This window comes from Anser brachyrhynchus, assembly GCF_964034855.1.
Source record: "Anser brachyrhynchus genome assembly, chromosome: Z".
Classification (NCBI taxonomy): domain Eukaryota; kingdom Metazoa; phylum Chordata; class Aves; order Anseriformes; family Anatidae; genus Anser; species Anser brachyrhynchus.
The window spans coordinates 77957270-77984767 of NC_137697.1; the positions used below are offsets into that span (position 1 = coordinate 77957270).

The 27498-nt window shown below is 37.8% G+C and overlaps 2 protein-coding genes across 26 annotated transcripts in view; one reads left to right on the forward strand and one right to left on the reverse strand.

Annotated features, from left to right (window-relative positions):
* The window catches only part of KIAA0825, a 256762-nt gene extending 248119 nt beyond the window's left edge, over positions 1–8643 (reverse strand). For 12 of the 23 annotated variants that reach the window (XM_080572661.1, XM_080572660.1, XM_080572676.1 and 9 more), the window contains exon 1: positions 1407–1589. The gene's annotated coding sequence lies outside the window, so the exon portion shown is untranslated. Of the gene's footprint in view, positions 1–1406; positions 1590–1901; positions 1947–8062; positions 8163–8500 lie in introns of those variants that run through there. The other 11 variants (XM_080572668.1, XM_080572679.1, XM_080572680.1 and 8 more) reach the window with 9 other exon arrangements.
* The window catches only part of SLF1 (SMC5-SMC6 complex localization factor 1), a 39612-nt gene continuing 20678 nt past the window's right edge, over positions 8565–27498 (forward strand). Inside the window, exons 1-9 of one of the 3 annotated variants that reach the window (XM_080572684.1) lie at positions 8565–8706; positions 9048–9161; positions 9323–9398; positions 11857–12100; positions 13179–13341; positions 19154–19285; positions 21230–21283; positions 25418–25576; positions 26211–26377. In XM_080572684.1, coding sequence (XP_080428810.1) covers positions 8680–8706; positions 9048–9161; positions 9323–9398; positions 11857–12100; positions 13179–13341; positions 19154–19285; positions 21230–21283; positions 25418–25576; positions 26211–26377 — 1136 coding nt within the window. In that variant the 5' untranslated portion in view covers positions 8565–8679. Of the gene's footprint in view, positions 8707–8738; positions 8880–9047; positions 9162–9322; positions 9399–11856; positions 12101–13178; positions 13342–19153; positions 19286–21229; positions 21284–25417; positions 25577–26210; positions 26378–27498 lie in introns of those variants that run through there. The other 2 variants (XM_080572685.1, XM_080572686.1) reach the window with 2 other exon arrangements.

Consider the following 27498-nt stretch of genomic DNA (forward strand, 5'->3'; position numbering starts at 1 on the left):
CATACACGGCCCATAATATCATCCTATATATTTTTATATAGACATATGTACGCATACGCATTTTTAACTAGATACGGTGTCTCAGATTAATTCCATATTGTCTCTTTCAAAGACAATTTCATTCCAATATAAGATGTACCCTGAACATTTAAGAGATGTACATTTTGCTTAGAGAAATCTGGCATATGAATGTGTTAAATATGGAAACACTTCTAAATATAATTTACCTAGGCCTATTTTATGCCTCCATGAATTGCAGCAAATCAGTTTCTGCAAGCACCTCCAAAAGTTTAAACTAGAAGATGACAGATTAATTCACCACATTTCAATCAGCATTTACCATTTACCTCAGAAGACTTGGATCATGTACGTCCAATATGCTACATATGCACTTCTCGTAACCGGTCTCCCCATTATTCCTCATGCTGCTCCTTTTTAATTTTGTTTCCTCTCCTACCACACCAACTTTACCATCCCTTGAGGGGAACAGTCGTATTTGTGAAGTGTTCCCCCACTGAAACATGGGAAGAGTTAGCTGCAGACACACAAACGCACAGTGGTATCTCCACTCGGGAGAGGCACCTCAAAGGCCACTGGCCCCCAGAATCCCTTAGTCAGCTGAATTCAAAATCATTTCACTTACAGCATTCTCATTACCCAAAAGATCCATATTCTATTGACTGTTGCTACTAGCAACTCTTCTTGTGAAGTCATTTCTCAGATCCTGCAGAAGGAGGCTTCTGTTTACCCTCTTAACACCTTGGAATTAGGACTTTGGATAACTAACTTCCATTCTGATCTGGCAGTGTAACTGCCTGATAGATCTTTGAGGATGTTGCTGGGAATGGGGAGGCAGGAAAGGAGGAGAAGCAGCAGCAGCAGGGGTACCATCCTTAAAGAGTTATGCTTATACAGAAGAGCTCATAACGCATTCCCAAAGGAAGCTTTCATGCCCCCCAACATTTCTTGAAAACACAGTCTGTTCCCAGCCCGTGATTTCAGCTCTGCTGGTACTTCAGCCCTTAATGATGATTTTTATGAGCAATCATGTTGCAAGGGATGATGCTAACCTCAGTGCCCTTCTGTCAATACTGGCACTCCAGATGGGAGAAACCACTAAAAGCAAAAATCTTCTGCCCTAATAAATGTCATTGCTTCACTGAGAAAGTGGAAGAAAAGAGGAGGAGACCTTATCTATGTCATTGCTTCAAAGGAAGTCTTTTATTCTGTGCATAAGGGACTGTCAAAGCACTCCCTCTGCGAAAGGTCTAGCTGCCTTTTCTGCAATCCTTAGATTATTTTCAGGAAGCGATTTGGAGGACCTCTCCAATTTTCAAAAAGCTCCTGAGACTACAGATCACAACAGGATATTGTTGACTCTTTAGATAAGTGTACATGTCACTCACAACATAGAGCAGTATCTCTGGATGGGACAAAGACGTATGTCTTGTTTCTGGGTACACCAAAGGCTCATAGAATCAAACAGTAATCTTCTCAATAACAACACTCCACTTTTCACTTCCAAGTCCACAAGCGTGACGGCAAACAGCCAGCCATTAACCAAAACTTCTTGTTCCTCCAAATGAATTCTTCACAAAAAAACAGTGAAAAAAAAAAAAAAGATAGATGTTCAGCATATTTTGCATTGAAATGAGCCTGACTACCAAACACTCAAAGCCTACCTGAAAAGATACACCCTTTCTTATGGCAATAGGTTTTTACAGTAATACAACATACTTGGAAACATACTGACAGTTGGTTTCGGATCGATTTTTTGGCAAATGCTGTCTGCTTCTTAAGTCTAATAGACAATGATTGCTGATAAAATAAAAAACCACCAATGAACACATAAATTTACTACAGCATTTTTAAGACACTAAAGATACACTGAGGAAGCTCGCCTTTGTCAGTGCCTTGGATTTCTTAGGGATGGATAACAAATAAAGCTGTAAGAAATACAACAGTTATCAGCAATATCTCCTGATGACAATACTCTCACATTAAGTTACAGGGCAACTAAGCCATTAAAAAGAAACTCTACAATACTCTTTAAACCTCACCGGGGCAGGGGGTGGGGGGGAAATTACCTTCAGTTCCAAATATATGTCTGATATTTGCATTTCACCATATTATATGATCTTCCAGTTACATATTGATGAAACGTATAGCTACAGTGCTAACAAACTGGAGGTTGTCTTGATATTAGCCTTCTTCCTGTTGTAGCTTCATTGTCTTCCCTATTATAATTCATGTCATATTTTTTACCTAACTTCTTTTTAGTATTCTTCTTTTCTTCTTTCATTCACAGACATCTACATCTTTTGCATACACCCTGTGCTCACCTCAAGTACAGCAAACAGCAGAGAAGGTACAAAGTACATGTTACCCCACATGCCTAAATTGCTTTTCTAATAACATTGAGCCAGGGCATCAACGATGCCGTTGCATGCCTTGAAAAAGCCTGATAAGAAATAAAACTGTTTTGTTCTGTTTTTATTGCAGAAAAGAAGCCATTTTTCATATCTGAACATTCTGAGTATATACACTGCTTTTTAAAAACATACAATTACTATGAAAAAAATATAATTACAGCTACCATTACACACTCACCATTCTGAGAGGAGTTACTTAGGGAAGAATAATACACCAAAGACAAAAAAATATACTTTAAAACACACACAATTCAACACATATGATCTGAATGGGATTATGCAGATTCTCAAAAGAAAAATGGTGAAAGGACCTCTATGAACAAAAAGTTGCTGACCATTTCAGAACACATCTCTGACACAGGTGAAAATATTAGAAGGTCAGTTGGGGAAAGTAGGTCGATTAAGTATGCCAGGCACGAATGGTGGATGTAGGTCAGGGCAGAAGACTGGTATACTGATTAAGAAAAAAGGTCCAAGCAGCAATGGACTAGCTAACGTAAGGCAACGAAAAGAAACTCAAATTTTGTGTAGTACAAAAGTATTAAATGCAAAACCAAACCATCCCACTATCTCTATTTTAAAACAATCAAAAAAAACCCTACTCCAAGTTATGAATGACTGAAGTGCACTAATGAAGTGCATTTCACTAATTCCTTAATAAGTGATCAAACACAAAGTGCATAGCTTGGCATCATATACAGAAGAGTTACTGAACAAGTTGTGGAACTTTGTGCTGTCCTATCTATATTTGTCCCTCAGCTTTGATTCAGTGACACACATTAATGGGATGTGAACTGGCAGAAGGGTAGATGAATGCAAGGACATAAGATAGGCTGAGCTTACAATAATCAGAAAAAAAAAGAAATGATTTGTGTAAGTAAAATGGTTACATGAAAGAAACACAAATGATGCCTCCTGAAAAGACCATAAAAGTTGATTTTGAATATAAATACAAACTTATGATAACTGAGTTTACAGTACAGCTTGAAGAAAAGCAACAATTTTCACAATGCGCATTATGCCATTCCTATATTCACCAGCACACGAAAGAAACTTTAAGTACATTTACAGAAGAACTATTATTAATAAGAAACTATTCTAGCGTCTGTAGGTTTATATTATGTTCATATTACTTTTAATTCTAGTAATCCTTTATAACTCTAGAAAAAAATATATTTTTTTTTCCTTCACCATTAGGACAAAGCCAGTGAGTGCTTCATACTAAGGAAAGACTTAGAAAAGGGATTTAGAAGAGGACACAAAGTAAGATTTCTCTCCACATGAAGGCAGTGTGGAGACACTTCATACTGTTTTAGTTTTTATGATAGACTTTTCAGTGTAGCTTCTGGTTGCGTTTAAAAAGCTGTGATTACTAAGCATTTGACCAAAATTCACCCACTTGACTTTTGTTTTGTCCAATGATACTGCTTAGATGAGTATATACATGTACGTACACAAACAGAGAGAGCCAACGTCAAAGATTAGCAGACGAAATCTTAGACAGAGTTGAGGCAACAGAAAAAAATACCTCTGAGAAATCCTGTTTTAAGGTGTGCAGTTGTTAATCAAGCAGTAAAGTTTTTCATATGATGGAAAATATTTTATGTACTGTATTTGGTTTACATGCCAAGGTTTAGGTAATGGGGGGGCTGTACAGGCAGCCTCTGTGAGCAGTGAGAACTGAGCGAGAAGCAGCCCTGCAGCGCCCCAGGTGAGTGCAGCAGGAGGGCAGGAGGTGCTCCAGGCAGGCAGCAGCAGTTCCCCTGCGGCCTGTGGAGAGGCCCCTGGTGGAGCAGGCTGTCCCCCTGCAGCCCACGGGTCCCACACGGAGCAGATCTCCACGCTGCAGCCCGTGGAGGAGCCCCCGGTGGAGCAGGTGGATGTGGCCTGGAGGAGGCTGCTGCTCACGGAGAGCCCCATGACTCTAGTTGGTGAGCCATCTCCCTGTTCTAATCTCAACCCATGAGCAATTTTTTCATTGTATCTTCTCCCCCTGTCCTTCAGAGGAGGAAGGATGAGAGAGTGACATTGTGAAGCTCAGCTAGCCATCAGTGTGAAACCACCACACGTACATAATGAAAAGCATGACAAGATATAATCTTAATAATCATAATGATAAGATAACCATAATCATAATTGTAATCATAATGATAAGATAATCTGCCAGATCACACTTCACAACAGAAAAAGATACCTATGCATGAATGCGTGATTTGTGGCCAAGAAGGCCCATGGGATCCTGGCGTGCATAAAAAGGAGCATGGCCAGCAGGTAAGGGAGGTGATCCTCCCCCTTTACTCTGCCCTGGTCAGGCCTCACCTGGAGTACTGTGTCCAGTTCTGGGCTCCCCGGCACAAAAAAGACAGGGATCTCCTGGAGAGAGGCCAGCGGAGGGCCACAAAGATGGTACGGGGCCTGGAGCATCTGCCCTATGAGGAAAGGCTGAGGGACCTGGGTCTGTTCAGCCTGGAGAAAAGACTGAGGGGGGATCTTATTTATGTTTATAAATACCTGAAGTGTGGGAGACGGAGGGATTTGGCCAACCTCTTTTCAGTGGTTTGTGGGGACAGGACAAGGGGCAATGGCCACAAGATGGAGCACAGGAAGTTCTGCACCAACATACGAAAGAACTTCTTCCCGGTGAGGGTGACGAAGCGCTGGGACAGGCTGCCCAGGGAGGCTGTGGGGTCTCCCTCTCTGGAGATATTCAAGGCCCGTCTGGACGCCGACCTGGGCAGCCTGCTCTAGGGAACCTGCTTTGGCAGGGGGGTTGGACCCAATGATCTCTCAAGGTCCCTTCCAACCCCTACAATTCTGTGTGTCTGTGTGTGATTTGTATCCCAATCGCCATTACTGCAAGAAATCAGTTACCATTTTCCACATAGAAAGTCAAAAGGCTAATGTGGGACAAAAAGGATCCAAGGCCCTAAGCTGCCATAAAAAAAAAAAAAAGGCAGAAAGTTAGAAGAGTGGATTGAAAAATAAATTTCCCTCTCTTTTTATTTTTTTATTTTTGTGTCTCTAGTAAATAAAATTAAAAAGAAGCAGACAGAAAGTCTGAAGAGATGGGTGCCTGAAATACTGCAAGCAAACCCTTTCTGTGAAAGAGCAAAGGAAATTTTTAAGCAAAGTAGACTGTGTAGCCATGTAAATCATGAAATGTAGATATCTATCTCAAACACAGAGACCAACAGATTAAATATAGTGTATAATACTGCAGAAATAAACCATCTTTGCTAGGACAAAGAAACTGAGAGGTGCTGGAAAATGTTCCAATTAAACTACCCATAGCTTTATGAGAACTCATCTTCTCTCTTGTAAATTAGAAAAAAAAATCATAATGAGATGAAAGATATTTACTGTAATGAGATCACTGCAAGAACAGAAAAAGAAGAAAACATTTTAGTCTTATTACAAAAAAAAAAATGGAGAGCATAAATGAAACCCAAACTTAGCAGACATCACCAAAATGAAGGTAACAGAAATATTCTTACCATGTTAAAGCTACACTGCAATAGCAATGTAATTTAAGTGTTTGAGGATTCAGTTTTGATTACATACATTTCACATGCCACAGACAAGAAAAAAAAAATTCTCTAAGATAACAGTCAGCATATAAGCATGTAACTTCCTCACTAGCAGTTAGTCCACAGTATTCTGAGCTGAAAGTTAGTGTTACACGTTGAAGACTTCTCTAGTCTGTTAAGAGCACTGTGGCATAAAACTATTAGTTACTATTAGCTAAGTAATAATTAGCACTTAATAACTGTTGATAATCATAATAATTCAACTGTTAGCTTTAAAATATATTAATCCAAACACTATTTACTTCAGCTTTACCAGAGTAAACAAACCCCAAATTAATTACTCTTATGAACAGTTGTATGTCTTTCTTTTCCAGTTTTTAAATTAGAGAAAATTTTGACTATCAAATAAATATAATATTTATAGACAATAAATTAAGTGTAGTCTAAACCTTAGATTACGTATTGCAAAACAAGCACATTTTGGATTTCCTGCACTCCAATTATGAGAATTAATATGAATTCCCTTACAGCACTGACAACTCAATAGTGAAGGTATAAAGGTGAAATAGGTACAAAACAGAAAATGTAATGTGCAACTAATTTTCATTGTCTACTAAGTAATGCAAGCAATAAATAAAGCCATTTGATTCTGAATATTCTTGTAGATGTTAAGACTTTTCAGTGCCAACTATATAAAAACTAATGACAGAGGTAGTTGATGGTTGCTTCACCATACTGGAGTACAAAAATGTAACTACAATGTTAAGGAAACATGTTAGGAAAAAACTTCAGTAAGCAGTAAGAGTAGCAACCTGAATCTACTTTTGCTTTTCCTTCAAAAGTGGTTACAGTTTTTGCATTACTTTATAGTAATGAGCCTACAGACAGGATAAACATTTCTCATTTTAGATAATTATTCAATGAGTGGCTCCATATCTTATGTGAAGCATGAAATCAAAACATTGCTTGGGATTCCAAATAAATTTCTCACCATCTTGTTCATTAAATCACTGGAGTACCTGAATACTTTATAAAAAGCAACAGAAGACTCATGAGGACAGACAGATCTATTTTTCCATGTTGATAGCTGGGAAACTGACAGGATTAGAACCAAGTGTCCAATGTGCAGCCACATTTTAGATGTCTAAATCTAAAATTTTTTGTGTGTTCATGGTGGTTGTGCTTTTTCTTTGGGGTGGTGGTGGTGGCGTTTTCCCACTGGAATATTTACGTTTTAGAGCACTAATGAGTTCAAAGTGTTCCTTCTGTTGACCTAAATCGTAGTGACAAAAACATTTGTGAAAGTTTTGACATACACATCTCAGTTCACATATCTTGAAAAAGAAAAAGAAAAAGAAGAAAAAGAAAAAGAAAAAGAAAAAGAAAAAGAAAAAGAAAAAGAAAAAGAAAAAGAAAAAGAAAAAGAAAAAGAAAAAGAAAAAGAAAAAGAAAAAGAAAAAGAAAAAGAAAAAGAAAAAGAAGAACAGCTACCTCAATGAGTACAAAGCAACTTGTCCACTATCACATATGAATTTTATGGGGAGAGAGTAGCATTCAGTTCTCTAAGGAGGCAACTCAAGGTTCTTGACTCAGGACACATGCCTTCTATTTTCTAACCATAGACATAAAGTATCCTACAAAGCCTATTTTATTCGTTATAAAACACTAAACTATTTATCGTGTGTGATCCATTCTGTGTGTGAAGGTGACACAAGGAATCAAGTGAAGTCACTCCTCATACGTGGAAGGGACCAAAACAAAGTTTCACAAACAACTGTCATCCTAGTATTTGTAAGTTTCTAAATTGCATGGTTGATGTACAGTCTGAATATTTTTTTAAAATTTTTAGGTAGCTTGGTAATTAAAAAAAAAAAAAATCACTAAATTCCATAATAGCGAATTGGTGCCAACTGGATCACCAGGGCGGCAATCCTCTCAGCCAAAATAAGTGTCCTTGACACCCATCTGTAGCGGTCCCCAGCCACCCCGGGGGTCAGCCTTCACCCTGTGGAACCCGGAAAGTTTCTGTGGGTGCAGAAAAGGCCCCATAGGATGGGCAATCCCTGGGGCACTGCTCCAGGCAGGGGGCACTTCAGCCCGGACCTACACCGCCGTCTGCTCAGCTCCTCCGCCGGTGTCCTCTGCTAAGCAAGGTGCCACCTCACGCCCCTACGAGATCGCTGTCTGCTCTTGCTGCTGTCTGCTGAGCAACAAAAGTTGTGGTTTTCAGAGCCAAAAGGCGCCTCCGAGCCTCCGAGGCGGCGCCGGTTTGTTTCCCAGCCCTCCCTTTCGCCTCACGACCCCGCTGTCCCCATCCCTCGCGGTACACACGGCCCGAGAGAAGACCACCACCACCACCACCACCATCATCATCTCCTCCTCCCTCGGATCGTGGCGGCGCTGCCGCCGCCCGGGGAGCCGTGGAAGTGCGCAGAGCCCAGCTGCGCTCCGCCCGCCCGCCGCGGGCCTCACCCGCACCCACCCCGGGGAGCCCCGGGGAGGGCTCCTCAGCCAGGGGGCAGCCCCACCGGGACCACTTACCCGGCCGGGCGCCCCCAAGTCCCGCTCGACTCCGCGCCCGCAACCCCCAGGCGACCGCCGAGCGTCGGTGACAACGGCCCGGAACGGCCCCGCCGCCACATCCGGAGGCGGAGCGGGAGGAGGCGGCCACGGGGCCGGGGAGCGGTCGGGGCAGGGCCCGGCCAGGAGCGGGACGCGAAATGGCGGCCGCAGCCCTCCCGCCAGGCGTACGTGGGTTGCGGGCGGGAGCCGCGAGGGGCCTCCTGTGAGGAGGAGAAGGAGGAGGAGGAGGAGGCTTTTCCTCGCCTTTCCTTCGCCTTTCCCTTGCTTGTGGGCGCCCTGCCGTGCCGGGGGTGCTCGGGGCTGCGGTGGCGGCGGGCTGTGTGGTGCTCTCCGGGCGGTGGGTGGCCGCCGGGTAACGAGGCTCCTGGCGTTGTCTTTCCCCACTTTTTTTTTTCTTCTTTTTTTTTTTCTGTTTTTTTTTTTTTTTTTTTTCTCGGAAATCCGCCAGGCAGCGTTTCATAATGTGTGTTTTGTGTTTCCTTTTCGCTTGTTTTTCTTCTCACAGATGGCGAGCGGTGGCCTGAAACGGAGAATCCAATTAACTGGGTTTAGAAAAAGAGAGAAGAAAGCACTAGTTGAGTTGCTGTTCAAAATGGACTGTGTTTTCTTTGATAATAAGGTACTGTTCGTTAAAACACGTGACGGTTTAAAGCAGGAAGGAAAAAAGTGCAACTCTTAAAATCAAGGACTTTGTAGTAATTTAGAGTTGTGTATAAGTAGCCAAGAAAGTTAAAATGTTTTCAGTGATAACACTGTGTATTTTGTTTGTGTTTTTATTAGAAATACAGAAATTGTACACATCTTATAGCGAAAAAGCTTTGCAAGAGTGAAAAGTTCTTAGCTGCCTGTGCTGCAGGTGAGTAGATTTGCTGTACAATTTCAAAGAATCTTAACAGAACTAAAAAGAAGCCCTTGAAGACTTCTAGTTAACTGTTATAATTTCATGAATGGACTGTCTTACAAAACCACCTTCTGCTTGTTCAAATATCCTTGATTTTTGTCAAAGTACTGTGTTCAAGTTTAGAGTTACTTCTTTTTTGCTTTGGTAAGCGCCGAAGGGATATTCCTGCCATCTTCTTTCATTTGATATGCATTTGTTTCTAAACAAAAACTTCTGTTATATATCAGTTGTATGGGGAGGTCATATCCAAATGATATAGGTGCTTACGTATGGCTCACTTGAAGAGGGATTGGATAGAGTATGGACACCTGTAGTTAGTGAGCTGGTTTTTGACACCAAATTTGCTGTAACATTCGTTGTTAAGGATCAATGTTTCTAAGTTTCTGTTTATGCAGCATGACAAAATTCCAGGCTATTGCCACTGACATTTTACGAAGTGAGCCTCTGGTCTTTCCTCTTGTTCTTCTCTCACCTAAGTTTGGATGCTAGAATTCTGTACTGGAGCAACTAAAATGCTTTCAGAAAAAGAATTACGTATTTACGTATTTTAAGATTACTTTTAAGAGAAATTACCTGTGATCATTGTATAATGAGTTTAGAAAATGTTGTAGAGTTACAAGATGTTGTTGTCCTCATTAATTAACTATTTAAATATGATCCTTATTTTTCCCATACTGTGTTGTAACAAATGTTTAAAGCAAGTTTTGGGATGGATCTTGAGTCTTGAATTTAAGAGATTACAGACAGAAATAGATAAATTTAATTGTGGGTATACCTGTAAAATTAGTGATCTTATTTTAGACTCACATTAGCGGGTATTTTCAATCATCTGTCACTGCTAGAATTTCAGTATATGCATTAATGATTACTTGAGTGGATCTAAAAATTCTGATCAAACTCATATCAAAAAGGAAGTAGAATGAAAGGTGCCATGAGAGAAACAATGTATGGATATATTTAGAATCATATTTGTGGTGTAGTATTTCATTTTAAATCTTAGGTACTTCAGATATCAAATTTTATTTATTTATTTTACTTTTGGAGATTTAAAACAACTGGATATATTTTTCATGAACTGAGTGGAAACAATATACATACTGTCCACATGGCAATGCAAAACTCTGGTATTTCTATGTTTTCAAACCTTCCCCAAAACTATCTAGAACTTAATTTTGATAAAGGCACCATTTTTGCATAATCATTGCCCTTGGTGGCAGACAGAGTGTGTTCATTCCTAATGCATTTTTTCCTAAGCACAACAGATCATATTTAAACACATTTAGAACTCAATAGAAGTGAATGCCAGTCTTCATGGACTCACTAGCTGACAGATATTTTGAGATGGAAACTTCAAAATGAAAGTGATTTCTTTAACATACAAGTTGTGTACAACACACCTATTTCATCAGAAGTCTACTGGTACCTACACTAGGTTATATAGAAATACCATTTGTGCTCCTGCACTGAGACATTTTGCCAGTCAACCCTGCTGTTCCGTGAAGCCAATTAGGTTCACACAATTCAAGTCTATTTCTCTTACAGTATCTTACAGTAGGTAGTGTTTCAATACAGGAGCAGGGTAGTAACCACAGCTCTTGACCTGAACCTGTAAGAAGAGACAGAGGGGAAAAAAAGGGAAAGATCATTACTTATAGTATCAGAACCATACATGCAGAAGATGAAAGAGGAGAGGCAGAGGAGGTGGAGCCAGAGGAGGAGAGGAAAAGGTTGTGAAAAAAAGAAAGGGGAAAGACAAAAGTCTAAAACCAAATCCCCTTAACATTGGTATTCACTGTACTTGCAATGTAAGTAATACCAAGAATATATAAAAGAAACAGCTTACATGCTAAAAACTTCATCCGTCTTTTTAATTACTGGAGGTAAAATATTGTCTCAGTTCAATAAATTAAGCCCTTAGCAAAAGCAAAAAAAACCAAACAAACAAAAAAAAACAACTAGCAAATGTGCTTTGACAGCATTATTACATACAAGTACACCAAATGCACCTCAGATCTCTTTAGGTACATTTTTAAAAGTTTCAACTGCTCTTGAAAACAGAGGGTTAAGCAAGATTCTTTGCAAGTTGTAAAAAACAAAATGTGGGAGGCTGGAGACTTCCATTTGCAGATTTTTGAGGAGAGAGTCACATGATTTATCTGGGAAGGGTAAAAAGGTACTTGATCGTTAAAAGAAAACAAAATGATCATTTTCAGTGGTATTGTGAGGTTTCTCATTTTTAAACTGTGAAGATGAGAACTCTTGTAGTAGGAAGAAGTTTTTAAAATGGTACTTATAATTCCAGCTTTTATTTGCACAAGAAAGGTTGAAGTTAATTTTATAGTAGATCTTCAGCTGATTGCCATTTGTCTGCACAAAAAAATCTTTTGTGGTTGACAGTTCATTTGCTTTTTAGGAAAGTGGATACTAACTAAGGAGTACATAATTAATAGTGCCGAAAGTGGCAGATGGCTTGATGAAACAACGTACGAATGGGGATATAAAATTGAAAAAGACACCCATTATTCACCTCAAATGCAATCTGCACCTAAAAGATGGCGCAAAGAACTGACACAGTCTAGTGCACCAGGGGCCTTCCACAGATGGAAAGTTATCCTCGCTGTTAAGGAAGGTGATAAACGAATGACGTCTGTTATAAGGTAGGAGGATATGTCTTAAAGTTTAAATAATGAGCAACAGAACACTTACGGTATGGTTGAACACATCTTTCTTCTTCCATCCCAGTTAATTTGGTCCATAACAACTGCTGGCTTTTCAAACTCGGAATCATTTTCATTAACATACTTTCCTACGTTTTGCAATTCTTTTGATCTTTGACATCACTGCTTTTTTAGATTTCTTTTAGTATAGTGTTAAATATAATATGCATTATCATATGTTAGTATCTTAAGTAAACAGAAACATTCTTCATGAGACAAGGTAGATAGATTTTTGCTTGTTCAGAGTACTGCTTTAGTTTGTGTAAGTTACATACAAATGGTAGCCAGAATCATTTCATTTGGTTGGGTGACCTGAGCTAGCCGTGAGCTATGGCGTAAAGGATCTGGGCTGCACTTTGACCTTTTTCTTCTTACTTTTTTTTTTGGTCACACGTAAGCAACAGTTTCTTGTAGTTCTGAACACCTGATTTGTACTGTAACAATTAATATATACTGTAACAAAAAACAAAGGAAAACAAAGGAAAAGAAAAACTCAACTGTGAGAATTCTGAGACTACTTTTTTTTGTTGTTTTTCCTCCCTACACATTTGGGTTCCATGGTTAAAGCATACATTGTATCATAACCAGAGTATTAAAAGTAACATTTTTGTCTAAAACAGTAAAAGCAAGCAGCCCCTGACTTTATTTCAGAGTTATCCATCAATGTAAATTCCTGGCAGGAGAACATACTGTCCTACTCTGTTGAAATTCCAGTTAGTTAGGAGTACTTCTCAGATCTGGGTGTACCACAGATGCACAGGCAAGAAAGGAGTGAAGTTTGTCTGGTTGATCATGGAGCAGGGCTGCAAGCTGCATCACCAAATACCTGTCTGCAGTTCATTGCTAAGTGTGTTCCTTCCTTTTCTCAAGGCTGTTAAGCACCCTTTTATCCTCCTAATGAAGGCTGGGCGATGTCATATGTCTGCACTCTCTTACCTGTAGTTTGTGAACATTAACGTAACGTTTAGCAGTATGAATATAACACAGTAAATAAATATTTCCAAATATGTTTATTTAGAGTTCTGCAAGCTGGAAAGGCAACCATATGTTCATCCCAAAATATGGGGAGTGATATTACTCATATATTCGTCCATAATAAATTTTATCTTACGCAAAATGAAAAACGTTTCTCTGAAGATCAGTGCTACCCTTTGCAATATATAGGAGATTACCTTTTGGAGGTAAGTAAATTTAAAAAACATACATAAAATTAATTTTTCATTTTTGTCATTAACAATTTATGTCAGGCGTACTGATTACTGTGTATGATGCAGCATTAATAATAGAGATGGATACGATCACCCTGAATATTTTGAACTTTGATTAGAAGTAATACAGCTTTCTTGTACTGGGACTGTTTATCCTAGAAAAGAGAAGGTTTATGGGAGATCTTTTCAATGCGTATAAGTACCAGGAGCAGGGGGTGTACAAAGAGGATGGAACCAGGTTCTTTTCAGTGGTGCCCAGTGCCAGGACAAGAGGCAGTGGGCACAAACTGGAGCACAGGAGGTTCCCCCCGAACACCAGGAAGCACTTCTGCTCTGTCATCTGCACAGCACAGTGGCACAGGTTGACCAGGGAGGTGGTAGCGTGTCTTCCTTGGAGATCTTCAAAAGCCACCTGGGCCTGTCAAAAGCCACCCTGCTCTGGGTGGCCTTGCTTGAGCAAGGAGTTGAACCAGATGATCTCCAGAGGTATCTCCAACTGTAACCAGTCTGTGATTCTGTAACAGAAAAATTGTCTTTCTCAAAGCAGTGTTTTGATTCAAACCAGTAGAAGTGGCACCAAAGAAGCGTACATCTTCTTCTTGCTCTGTATGTTCCTTCTCGGCTCCTGCTTTGTGCTATTAATAGTGAAAAAAGGAATTAGACTTCAGGAGAAAGTTTCAGTATAGCTGACCATCAAACAAACAGTTTAGAAAGTTATTCATAAATTACCAAGAAAAATACTAATTTTTATTCTCTTTATTTTGGTCACAATTTCAAGTGTGTCTGTATATCATGGTTGGACCAGTTGATCTTGGAGGTCATTTCCAGCCCTTAAAATTCTATGATTCTATGATCTGTGTGTTTATCTGTCTGTCTCTATATATGTGTAGATGTTTTTTTTTTCTGGGTTTAGCATATGCCATTAAAATATATTGTAATGGTATCCTCATGTTTCTTGATCAATTTAGTTACCTCTTTTCACAACTAACCTCAATTATTCTACCTTTCTATTCATAACATTACAGTCTGGTAAAAAGATTCAGATTCTTAACTCAGAAATAAGTTTGCTCATAGTCCTTCATGGCTGGGAAGAATTGGTGGTTGCCATACAAATTCTCTGAGGGGACTCTATATTGGGCAGAGGAAATTCAGTCAAACTATTCCTGCACTAGGACTCTTATGTAAGTTTCTCACCTATATTCCTTTTTCAATCAATGTACTGAGACTGATGCTGCAAGAATTATAATTCCTAAGACAGGTGTATGAACTGCTGTCTAAGCATACCATTAACTCCCCATTACTACAGAGATCTTTCCACATCTGAGGACAGAGAAAGTTAAATAAAATCAATTTAAACTGAAGGATTCCGTAAAGAAGCATATGAGAACAGAGTAGCATGCCAAGAGGATTTGTTAATCATGTCTTGTATACCAACAGTATACATTTATGGCAGCCTCATCTATGGAATCAATAGTAGGGGAACCATATAATTGTCTGTGTTTCAGAAAATACTAATGATTCAAATCATATCTTCACATATGTAGTGATAGATTCAGTTTTGCCATTTTCTGTATGAGAAAACCTGTTGCCAGTCATGAGAAAACTTCCTTTCTCTTTTACTAGTCTGAAGTCCTACGTTCTTGAGAATACAAAGCTCTATATTTCTTGATCAGTAGAACAGGATTTTCAAAAGTCCCTGTAATAGTTTTCTTCTGTTAATTTTACTAGAACATGAGACAGTACACCAGCAGATGTACTAAGACACGAAGACCTAGCTATAAGCTGAGGTACTTCGTTTAAAGGGAGAAGCCATACTGAAGTCATCTTTCCAGAGAGACAGTTTTGTTGGAATGACAGAGCCAGGTGAAGCATCCAGTGCAACATCAGGTTGTTGGAAGTGTGAGGTTTGACATTCAGCTCCAAAATTAGGTCAGAATGAGTTAAAATCACAGTCATGAAAAGAAAATAAAGCAAGAAAAACAGCGTAATTCTGTCATTCCTTTTCATGTGAACTATGAGTGGACATGCCACTGTTCAGTGACTTTTTTTCTTGTACATGCAGAACTCACTAGAACTAGATTTTTTTTTCTTTACTGTGTCCACGGGGGGGGGGGGGGGGGGGGCGGGATGCCTCGTGATTCATAGTCCTTTGTTTACCATGACCGATATTATGTTTTTTTACAGACCACACTGATAAGTGATCCTATATGGGTTGAGGCCATGACCCACAGTCTTTACAGTAGTCATTCTTTCCATTCTGGAACATGAGTCTTTTTTTTCCCCTCCAGTTTGGAGCATTTAAATCCAGGGATTATTTCTTAACTGAGGCATGCACAATTCAGAGACTGATGAAAGTAGCAGTGGTGTAAACATTGTCTGTTAACTTCATAAGAATTGAGTAGAAGACTAACAATGGCTACAGAAAGACCAGATTTCAGATTTGAAGGAAACTTTGCAAAGGATCCATTTACCATTGCTTGTCATTAGTGAAGGACTACTCAATTACTGTTTTTTCAACAGTGTCTATGGCAGAAGTGGACAGATTTATTCGATTTGAAATTTAGATATGAAAGTGGGTGATTAAAATTCACCAAATGAAAACGTAACTGCTTCTTTAGCTTTTGCAGCTTAATATCCCATGTACTTTCACCAAAACTGTGTAGAAAGAGTAGAATAGGGAGGGATTTAACTCTCTAATTCTACTTTTAGCTGTATAAACAGTACGGCTGTGTCTCAGTCTGGTCAAAGCTTTACCTAATTTGGATATTGGGTCTTCTAGAAGTATCTGTTCATTGTTTATTTCAGTTCGGACAAATCAACAGTACTTTATGCTAAAAAAAAAAAGAAAAGGAAACTCACTCCAGTCAACTGTGAAAAATTCATTATGGGAATATATTTGATATAAGGTGTATTCAGTTGTTCATCAACTTAGGTAGAGCACGATATCCTGGTGGACTGGCTAGGAGCTTGTGCAGTAGACACAAATTGCTATATATCCTAAATACTGGCAGAAAGCCTTGAGATTCTGGGGAAAGCACTTACTTTGGCGAAAACATTTATTATTTAATAAAAATAAAAGGTGAAATATAAAAAATAGTGTGCACAAGCAAGAACAGAAAAAACACCTTTGTTTTTCATAGAATGTGTTTATGAAATTGTGTACTCTCACAATTCCAATTTCTACCTCTTCTGTTTTTTCAGGTCAAAAAATTGAGTCCTTCGTTGTTTAGGTCACACTTAAGATGCAACAAGGGGTGTTATACATTTGAATCTCTCAGGAGATAGAGTTTACCAAGCAGGAGAGTCAGATACACTATATAAAACTTCTTAGTATTTTATCCTGGAATTACTTGAAGGACTCAAAAAAATTCCTTTAGACTTGTAGTTCCTCAGATTGAGGGATGATTTTAATCAACTACTAAATAAGAAATGCTGCCTTTGCAAACTTGTAGAGCTAACAGTGGGTTTATTAGGCAGTATCTGCTTCTTCTGGAAATCTTTTAAATTCTTCAGATCAAAGTATTTTGCTCTCCTCATTTTAATGATTGATAAAGCTGCTACAAAAGGGCAAAAATGGAGGTGAAAGATCTTAGTGTTTACATGCTGATTAAAACACACATCAGCGTGGGATCTTGGTCTAGTGCATACTCTCTTAATGAAACTTGTTTAGGGAAATTTATGTTTAATAGAGGAATGAGAGTCAAGTATTTATGACTATCTCAGCTTTTACTGATCTCCATGAACCCTGAATTCATCCCAAGTGTGATAAGTGTTCCATCTTAACTGGTTCATTAACTTACACACATCCTTTTTTTCTAGATTTCACTAAAGTAACTCACTTCAGAGGGCACGAGAGCACCAGTTTCTATTTAAATGCATCTAAAGAAGTCAGAAAATTGCCAAGACTCTGTCTTTTAAAAGGACAAGAGTAAAACATAGGCACAACACTTGTTAACATGCATTAGGCTTTATCAAAAAATGTTATGAACATGCTCCTTTCTCTTGCTTCTAGAAGTACTTGGTACACATTTCATTAGGACTTCGAAAGTTCCAATTTTGTAAATCTGTAGTCCTGCTATTTGACTGCTACTTCTTCTTCCCATACACACACGTGTCCTATGGTTTAGTACCCAAATCAGATCCTGAATCAAGTAAAACCGCATTATATTCATTTTTAAAAGTGAAACAGCGTGTAGTCATAGGCTTTCAGTCTGTTCTCTCTTGATTTTTTTGAACCAACACTTTGCTTTGTCTTTGTATTTCGATATCTATTCCTATAATATCAACCTCGTAACTCTGCTGTTAAAACACTTTGTGGGAGTGTCATAAATGATTTGAAACTATAAGGTGTCATTTTTACTGGTTCGAGGTGTAAAAGCCACATGCATGATTTTAGGGAGCTATCCTCATAATTAAACAAAATTTTACCAAGATGGCACTATAAATTATCTGAATATAAGTATTTTTAGAAGCATGTTGAAACTAATGTGCAGAGAGTGGCACTAAAAGTAGACTAGTTAATGCATCAAAGCAGGGCTTGAGTTCACATTCATCTTTGGCTCACCAAAAACTATTTAGAGCTGTTTTCAAGTTAGCAAAAGTACTTGACACGCCAATTCTTGTCACAAGCAGACTTGATTTGGGAAAGACTTATTTATTACTAATTAATAACAGAGGTGAATAGTGAGAAACAAAGAACAAAATGAAAAACACTTTCACCCTGCTCAACTCTTCTTCCCATGTGCATCTTCATTCCCCACTCTTCTGTATTCTGCTCCTCCAGGAGCAGCTTGGGGGTTGTGGCCAGTTCTAACATGTCATCTCTGCTGCTGCTTCTTCCTCACACCTCTCACGGGAATGCTCCTTCACGAGCTGCTCCGTTGTGGGCCCTGCCCTTTGTTCAAGCCTTCAGAAATGGACTGCTCAACTGGGGGCTCCTCCACAGGCCACAGGGGAACTTCTGTTCTGTACCTGGAGCACCTCCTGCCCTCCTTCTGCACTGACCTTGGGGACTGCAGGGCTGCTTCTCACTCGTTTCTCAGTCTTGCAGCTTCTGCAAGTGTCTTTACTGTTTCTTAAATACACTACATCTGGGGGCTCAGTTTTGGCCAGCAGCGAGCTCCTTTTGAAGCTGTCTGAAACTGGCTCTTCTCTAAAATGGGGCAGCTTCTGGTCTGTCTGTACTCACAGTGGCCACACCTGCAGCTCTCCCACCCCCACTACCAAAACCTTGTCATGTAAACTCAATGCAGCCTAAAACAAAGATATTTTAGTGTTAGTCTGTGTAGATAAAAAAACGCTTCTAAATTTTAAATTACTAGCTTAGTGCACCCTTAAAGGCAAGAACTGAAAGGATTTCACTGTAGTGGCCGTAATGATCATAGTCAAACTGATGAAAACCTGTATTAAAAAAAAACTTACTACGTTTTCAACTAATTGAAAAGGTGTGGGCTTTGCTTTTTGTTTTTGAAAAGTCCAAAAAGAGAATCTGTTATGTCTTAACACAGCTCTTGTTTCAACAACGGAGATTGGGACAGAGTTAAAGTCAATTAGGAAAATAACTGGGAAAACTTATATTGGTAGTTCTCATGCTATAGCTGCCTGCAACTTCAGTGTTCTATTTCCACAGAAGTTTATTTGCCACATGCTGTAGACCCTTGAAAAATTGAATAAGCATGCATGTGCACACATGTATTTACAATATAATGTATGGAAAGACTTCAGGACATAAAAGGTGTTTTACAGCATCATTATAAGTTTAAACGTGGTTTTTTGCTCTACACAGAAGGAAATGCAAAATATTGAAGTTACCCAAATGAACCCTTTCCTGCCTGCACGAGAAACTGACCAAAATGAGTCTAAGGTGAAGCTTGTTGAACTGAAAAATGCTGTGATAAAACATATGTATTTTGCCGAGGTAAGTAACAATTAATTAATGCTTTCTCAGCATAAAATGTAAAATGTATATAATTTAATGTAACTTTTATTATGGATACTGAATCTACTTAACTAGATATTTTAACTTCTTTTATAGTAGTAGTAGTGCCTTTTTAGCCTGCAAGGTTTAATAATCTTATATTTACTACATCTGCCATTAGCCAAAATACAACTTAGTAGTGGTAATTGATAGTCATAGGTGTATGAAAGACATAGTAGGCTGTTTGAAACCTTGGTGTAATATGCGAAATCAGTAATAGCTGATATTGTTCAACACAGTGTCATATTGGATTACAATTGTTCTATGACTTCCCTGGTACCTGGCTAAATTACACTAACACATTTTTAAAATTAGCCATATCCTAGAGCAAGCAAAAATTTTGTTGATTGATATGAAAGTGTTTTTTTTGTTGTTATTACAAATAAAAACTGGAGCAAGAAGCACTCCTTTGTTTTAATGCTGTCACATATCTAATCCTGATAAACTTGGTATATTAGTAATTAAAAACAGCATTTCATTTCTAGAAAAAGCAATTAATTACAGTGTGTATTATCACTGTATGTTACACTGATGCAGGTGATACTGTGTAAGGATTCTTGTAGTAGCTCACTTACATAAAGCACTCTTGATTCTGTAACTGCAAATTAAAGTCCACTATATGTATCAATATAAGCTCCTAGTAACAAAACAATTCAAATGCTCAATGTACAAAATGTTTAAACTCAAGACTGGCAATTTGAAGACTAATGCTGCTTAAACCCATACACCATCAAATACTCCATCAGTGACATTTTAACCAGACCATAACCTCCAGACCTTTAAAAAATAAATCTATCGTTACCTTCTCGTGTATAGGACTATTGCAGGTTAACCATAGTAGGCAGCTGAACCCCACACAGCTCCCTTCAGCAGGACTGGGGAGAGAATCAGAGGCAAGAAAACTGGTGGGTTGAGGTAAAAACTGTTTAATAAGCGAGAGCTGTGGGCACAAGCAAAGCAAAATAAGCTCCCATGAGCAGGCAGATGCTCAGCTATTTCCCGGCAAGCAGGGCTCGTCATGCCTAACGGGGACTTGGGCACACAAATGCCATGACTGTCATAGAATCATTTCCCCCAGCTTTTCCTGCTGAATACGATGTCGTATGGTATGGACCATCTCTGGCGTCAGCTGTCCTGGCTGCGTCCTCCCAGCCTGCTGACTGGCTGGGTAGTGTGAGGAGCTGGCCTTGACAAATGTACCAGCACTGCTCGGCAAGAGCTAAAGCTTTGGTGTGAGTACTGTTTGCGGGTAACACTGTTTTGGTCACAAATCCATCATAGCACACCATGAGCTACTCTGAAGAAAAGGAACTCTATCCCAGCCAAAGCCAGAGTAACTATATATAACAGTAGCACTTCTTACTAGATTATCTTTCCCTCAAACTACTATGTAGTTATGTGCAGATAGAGTAATCGTAATCCTAAGGACTTTATCTGATAAAATATATTATTAAGCTCATAACACTAGGTAACTAAATGTAACAGTAATAGTAATACATTTTTGCACCTACTGTCATCACATTACATGCAACTTGCAAGGAGTATCGAGAGTTTGCGTTTTGCCATAGAAAAACTGAAAGCACTAATACATTTTAATGGTTAAGTGGATCAAATCTAGTCAAACTGTCATTACATAACAACTGCATGCAAAAGAAGCAGAAAATAACAGGAAAACTGAGGAGAAAAAAAGCACATATTCTCCTCTCAGGTCATTATTCCCTTATTTCCTAATTTTGCCATCTAAATATTAAAAAGCACTACAAATAGATTGCTATGTTTAATGTTTTGTTTTTACTGTGTTTAAAAAAAATGTTTTAATACAGTATTTATAGACGGTTTATTGGTATCCAGCATACAGGTTGACTATTTTTTTTTTTTTTTAAGACTGCTAAACAAATATCTGCTCATAAAGACCAGTTGAATAAATGCAATCCAAAGGTAAGGATTCTTGCAAAGAGATCATGTTCCATTTATAGATTTTTTTTATGCAGTCAAGTAAATATACTTTTATTGTGAAATTAGCCGTTGAATAAATATTTTAAAATACTTACATTATCCAAAAGTCTAATAAAATTATTAAAAAGTTAAAGAACATCATTCTGATACTAGTGAATTTGTTCGTTGTTATGATGCTTCCAGTACTGCTGTCTTATTATGAAGAAACCCTTTAATACTACTGGCTAAGAGAGCACTGTTAATAACCTAAGAAAAGCAGGAGAGATGCCATAGTGTGATTTAGTGTCATAAACTATTCAAACACTGTATTTTTGCAATAGTAAAGTAGAAAAGATACACTCTGCTTTTTGCAGTTCTCATGTTTTTGCTAGTAGAGACAGACTTTAGCTAGGTTGTCTCACCATAGAAAGAAGCAGTACTTCAGCATAAGCTTTAAGCATCATCATGCATGTTTCAGAGTGTACTGAAGTATGGATTACAAGTAGGATGAATCATATTTTCCAGTCCTATTCTCATAACTACTTTGACTCATTTTTCTTCCCATTAAGACAAATGCATGCCATAAATCAGGTACAGGTCAGCACCAGTTAAGTCTTTGTTGTAAAGTCTCTTAAGTAAAAAAATACTTCCAGATTTTTCCCTTTTCTATATAACACTAAGAATAAATTATTTAAATATGTTTGTTGAAATGTTACATCTCAGTAATTAAAAAGAATTTTACATATTAGCTACGAGCTACTGTACTTTATATGGTGACTTTTACTATTTAAAATGTTAAAATGGGAAACTCTTAAAGCATATGTGTTACCTTTGTGTATTTCTTCTGTGTCTGAAGACTCATTTTTGTGAACTATACTAAGTAAATAGTTAGTTGGTGTATAAGTGAGGTCCCAGTCTTCACAGAATTACCTTTTTATCTGTTTCCTTTGTATTGATATAATAGGGGAAAAGAAAAATATTTTTAAACATAAGCATCAATATGCCTTTGTCATTGTCCTACACTGTAATAGTCATGTTTTGGTTAGTGAGTTTATGGGGAAATAAAACTTTAGGTTTCTTAACACTTTTGATAACAAATTGTTATCTGGTACTCTTAATAATGATATAACTTTAAATTTGGAATTTTTGAACCCAATTCTAATTATTTTCTATAATATGACCTGCCACCATCTTTTATTGCTTTGTGGAATATCTGTTGCTAGCCTTTGTATTTGATATGTTTCTTTTATAGGCAGTATATTTATGGCTGTTAAACACAGCTCCAAATGGCTCCAATAAGTATTTCTATTAGTCTGGGGGAAGTAAATTGTCTTTTCTGCATTTTGTTACACAAACTTCTTTTCTATGGACCTTCATTTTCATTTGTTTCTGCTCAAAGTTTTAAGGCTTCTACTAGCAGTGCTTCATAGGAAAATGCTAGTTCCTCATCAGCCAGAATGCCAGCCAGCACAGTTTTGTACACAGCTTATTGAAGGCACTCATTACAAAAGGTGTCTCTGGATTCTGCAGAAAGTCCACTATATTGGTTTTCTGTCATCCTTCCTTATCCCTCCCAAAAAAGATGAAAACCTGTTCTCCTCTTCCTTCCTGGCCTGAAAGTAATGCAAAAGGCCTCTCACAGTCTCCCAAAACTGTTTTTTTCTGTTGTTGTTGTTGTGGTTTAACCCGGCCGGCAGCTAAACAGCCGTTCGCTCACCCTCCCCCCTCCCTCTGTAGGATGGGGGAGAGAAAAGGGAAAGTGAAGCCTGTGAGTTGAGATAAAGACAGTTTATTAAGACAGGAAAATAATAATAATAATAATAATAATAATAATAGTACTAATAATAATAATGTGTACGAAACAAGTGATGCACAATGCAATTGCTCACCACCCGCTGACCGATGCCCAGCCTATCCCCGAGCAGCCGGCCCCCCCACCCCGGCCAGCCACCCCTATATATTGTTTAGCATGACGTCAGATGGTATGGAATACCCCTTTGGCCAGTTTGGGTCAGCTGTCCTGGGTCTGTCCCCTCCCAGCTCCTGCTGCACCCCCAGCCTGCTCGCTGGCAGGACAGAGCGAGAAGCCGAAAAGTCCTTGGCCTGGTGTAAACACTGCTCTGCAACAATTAAAACATCAGCATGTTATCAGCGCTCTTCTCATCCTAATCCAAAACATAGCACCCTACCAGCTACTAGGAGGAAAATTAACTCTGTCCTAACTGGAACCAGGACAGTTGTTCAGTGTACTTTTCAAATAATGCATGGATGATGTCTGTTTCGTCTAGTACCAGTATTTTCAAGAAACATAACTTTCTGTCACAATATAAAAAGATGTGCTGGTACGATCACCAGATGAGGGCCAGTAGTGACATGCTTGTCCCTGCACAATATACTGTCATCTTTGCACGTTTTAAATCTAGAAAACAGAGTTGTTCTTTGACTGCCATTAAACAGTTTATGATTGCTCCTTAGATGTACTGTTTGCATATAATTAGCAGTAGAAAAGTATGAATGCAACTATTATTTCCAAAGGAAATAAAGCGAAGATTTTAACAGTGCATATATGAATGAGAAAATTGAAATAAATGTGAGTTGCAAATGCCAGATGCACAAAGATTTGATTAAAGTAAAATTGTCTAGATGAACATCTTTATTTATTGTTAATATAGCAATGGCGTGCCTTAGGGATCTCAGAAATGTAACATTTGCTGAGAAACTAAATACTGCTAAGATGGAGCTCATTCACTTAGACCTTAGCTGTGATTTAACAATGATTGTCATTTCTTTCAGAAGTTTTTGTTGTTGTTTGATCAGGTTTGATCTGAGCTCTTAATGTTTTTGTTTATTTCTAAAACATTTTTGGGAATTCTTGCTAATAGCAGTATACTCCATGACCTCAAACCACAATTGGACTTGAAGACTCTGTTAATTTTAGTTTAAAATCATTTTGAAACAATTGGTAGACTGTGTCATGTTGCTTTGTCTACTAGGCATTAGGAGCCAAGTTTCTTGGCAGAGTTGGTAAAGTCTACCAGGTGTTAAGGGACTAAAGCAATAAGAAATCTACGTAATTGTTTAACTTCTATCAACTCAGTGATCTACTCTTGACTCTGCTTCTTTCAGTTGTGGCTCCCTATCCCAGTTTCCTTGAGTTTACCAGAACCTCAGGCTATACAGTTAAACAAAATAGCTGGATTTCAAAACAGAAGCTAACAGCAGTATGGTTGCAACTGGCTTATGCATCTTAGCTTTGTGTTGGACTAGAGGAAAGACGTAAATAGCAATGTAGCTGAGATCTTCAATACCCCCTCTTTGATATTGTTAGTCAGTGGAAATAAAGTTTTTGAAAGCTGAGAGTACAGAGGATAACAGGGAAATTACAGGGCAGATACAGCATTCCAGGAAAGCCATTATAGATTCTTCCAGGCCCTCTGAAAGCTTGCAAAATTAAGTGTTTCACTGTCATGAGTGGCACAGAATAAGAAGGAAGTCTTGTGCCATTAAGAAGATCTTCAGAGCTTTGAAGTCCACTGGGATCAATACCTGTACTATCTGTAGCATTAGCTGCTTCTTTGACATGTCATGGTAATAGGAGCAGCACTAGGGAGGTAAAACTGTCACATGGTTTGTAGTTTTATAAAGTTTATAAATGATGTATTTTGTGATTTTACATTTTTGTTCAATTTTTGTTAGCTGTTTGCTGATACTAATTATCTTACTGCTCCAGTCATATGTTGTGGAATGTATTCTGCACATTTGGAAGCATTAACACTTATTCCTGTGCATACCTTTTCAGAATAAATTATAGACAAGCTAAGGAGTGTGTGAATTGTAATTTGTTTTTTAAAAGGGTGAATGCATTCAGATAGTCCTAGGAGTTAGGCACACTCTGTAAGGCACTTTCTTGTTAATGAAAGCTGTAAGCAGTAAGGTGAAGGTATTTCCATTCTATATGGCAGAAGCTCATTGGATCAGGCAATAAGTAACCTTTCTGTTGTAATTTATAACGTTCTTCTATTTTACTATATTGCCAACATTTTACTTAAAGATTTTGTGTTAGTTCGTGTTCTGTATTGGGTTTGTAAGTTTGTTCATAAGCTGCTCTTTTACTTATGAAGATATTCCCATTTTTAGATTAAAAATACCAACCTGTCCAGAATTACTTGGCACATATTTGAAGGATTAGTCGAAGAGCATTTATTACCTGATGTAATCTCAGAACTTGCGGCTGTTCAGAAGTACTCTATACCTCCTGTGCATTTTTTTCATTCTCTTCTAGAACATGTCCTGTTGGTAAGAGCTGAAGGCTAAAGTATTATAAAAGTATTACAAAGTGTATATATATATATATTAAAAAGTATTTTAAAGTGTATATATATATATATAAGTATTATAAAGTGTTATAAATATTAAAGCAAGAAATATTGTCTTTTCTTCTGACAGTATGCTTACAGTTTTAGGTGATGCATTAACCCTTCATGTTCATTAATGTCTTAGCATTACTGCAATCTGGAAAGGAAATAATACTTTTTTTAATATTATTATTAATTTACAAAAACTATGAATTTAGGAGTCTAAATATTGTGAAAGAACCAACCTAGAGTTTTTTCATTGCTTGTAGAAACAGCCCTTGTGCAACATGTTTTTTTTTTAACTTTGTAGGCTACAGATAGAAAGCTCAATAGAAAAGAAGGTTTGTTCTAAGCAGTGATTTATTCAACTGGAATACCACACTAGAACAATTGTTTTTTATTGTTTTTATGTTTGTTTGTTTGTAAATTCTGATTTTTTTCTGCTTTTAGTTATGCATTAAATGGCTTGTTACTTCACTGATGTAATTTAATTTAATTTTCATTTTGGCTATGTGAGATTGAATCATGTATATTTGGCAACGTATAGCTAATATTTTTTTCTTATTTTATTACAGGGAAATACTGATGCAGTATTTCTTGCTAAATTTCATCATGTTTTGTACCTTGTTCTCCAATTTGATCCTCCATGGAAATCCCCATCTACATTAAGATATTATTTGGATTTTCTTCAGTGTCCTATCTGTAAGAAAGGAACATGGTCCTTTATAGAGATGCTTGTAAGGTAAAAAAATTTAATGTTGTATTAGATGCAATAGTTATTCCAGATAAAAAGTTACCCCAAACCTGGGGAGGGGGAAGGAGGCTTGTAATGCTGTTATACTGAAGTCACATCTTCACCAGAACAGGTTAACTGTATGTGAAGGTCTAGAATTGTAACTGAGATTTGGACTTCTGCTATGTTTCAGTATGCGTTAGCTCACAGGTAGAAGTGTATCTTGGAAAGGAAAAGAAAGACATGTTTGTTCTCCTTTTTTGAAGAATGATTTCTTCTTTTAAACTTCTCAAAATTGCGATTATGTATTATTGCTGTTCTGGTGTGTATGTATATATGTATATACACAAATATATCTGCAGTTATGAGGCAAAGCCCAGTCTTATCTTAGCAAGAATGAAGCTTCATGTTCTATTTTGATTTTAATCATAAACTTCCTATACATGTACAAATACAGGACTCAGTTTATATAGCTGTTTGGCAAGTTTGTCCATGCTTTAGCTTAGGAACTCATTCTTTGTAACTTACATCAACAGAAACTAACTCTTCATGCGGTTGGAACAAAAACAGCACTTCTTATTACTGTCATAAAATCTTAAGTAATATTTAAATAGTTTGGTACAACTGTGATTAGAAGTGTGTAAATGTAGATCATAGTAACTGTGTATATAGACTTCAAGGGCATTGAATTGCTGTATTGGAATCACCATAATTGGACATGTAACAATTTTGATTAGGAACATGTCATTGTGCCATTGTAATGGAAGAGAATTTAAATATGAGAAAATATGTAAAATATTTTATCTTTTAGTACCTTTTGGCAGACTCTGGATACCTAGCAGTTGTATATCTGTTATTTTGTTGTGTCTATGTGCATGTTCTTTCTAATAGTAAAAATTCTAGCAAGAAAAATTTTGCACGCATTCAAAATTATCTCCATCATGTCAGACAAGCACTAGATTTGATCAAAAACTGTATTCCTGCCAAGTAACTTTGTGAACTGTTTCTGAACTGTTTATAGGGTGGATGTTAAGTCTATGAAATACTGCAAGACTGCCATGTAATTAAAGGATTTGCAGGAAGTTCTGTTAAAATCAGTAATTGTACAGTAAATCAGTTGAGACAGAAAA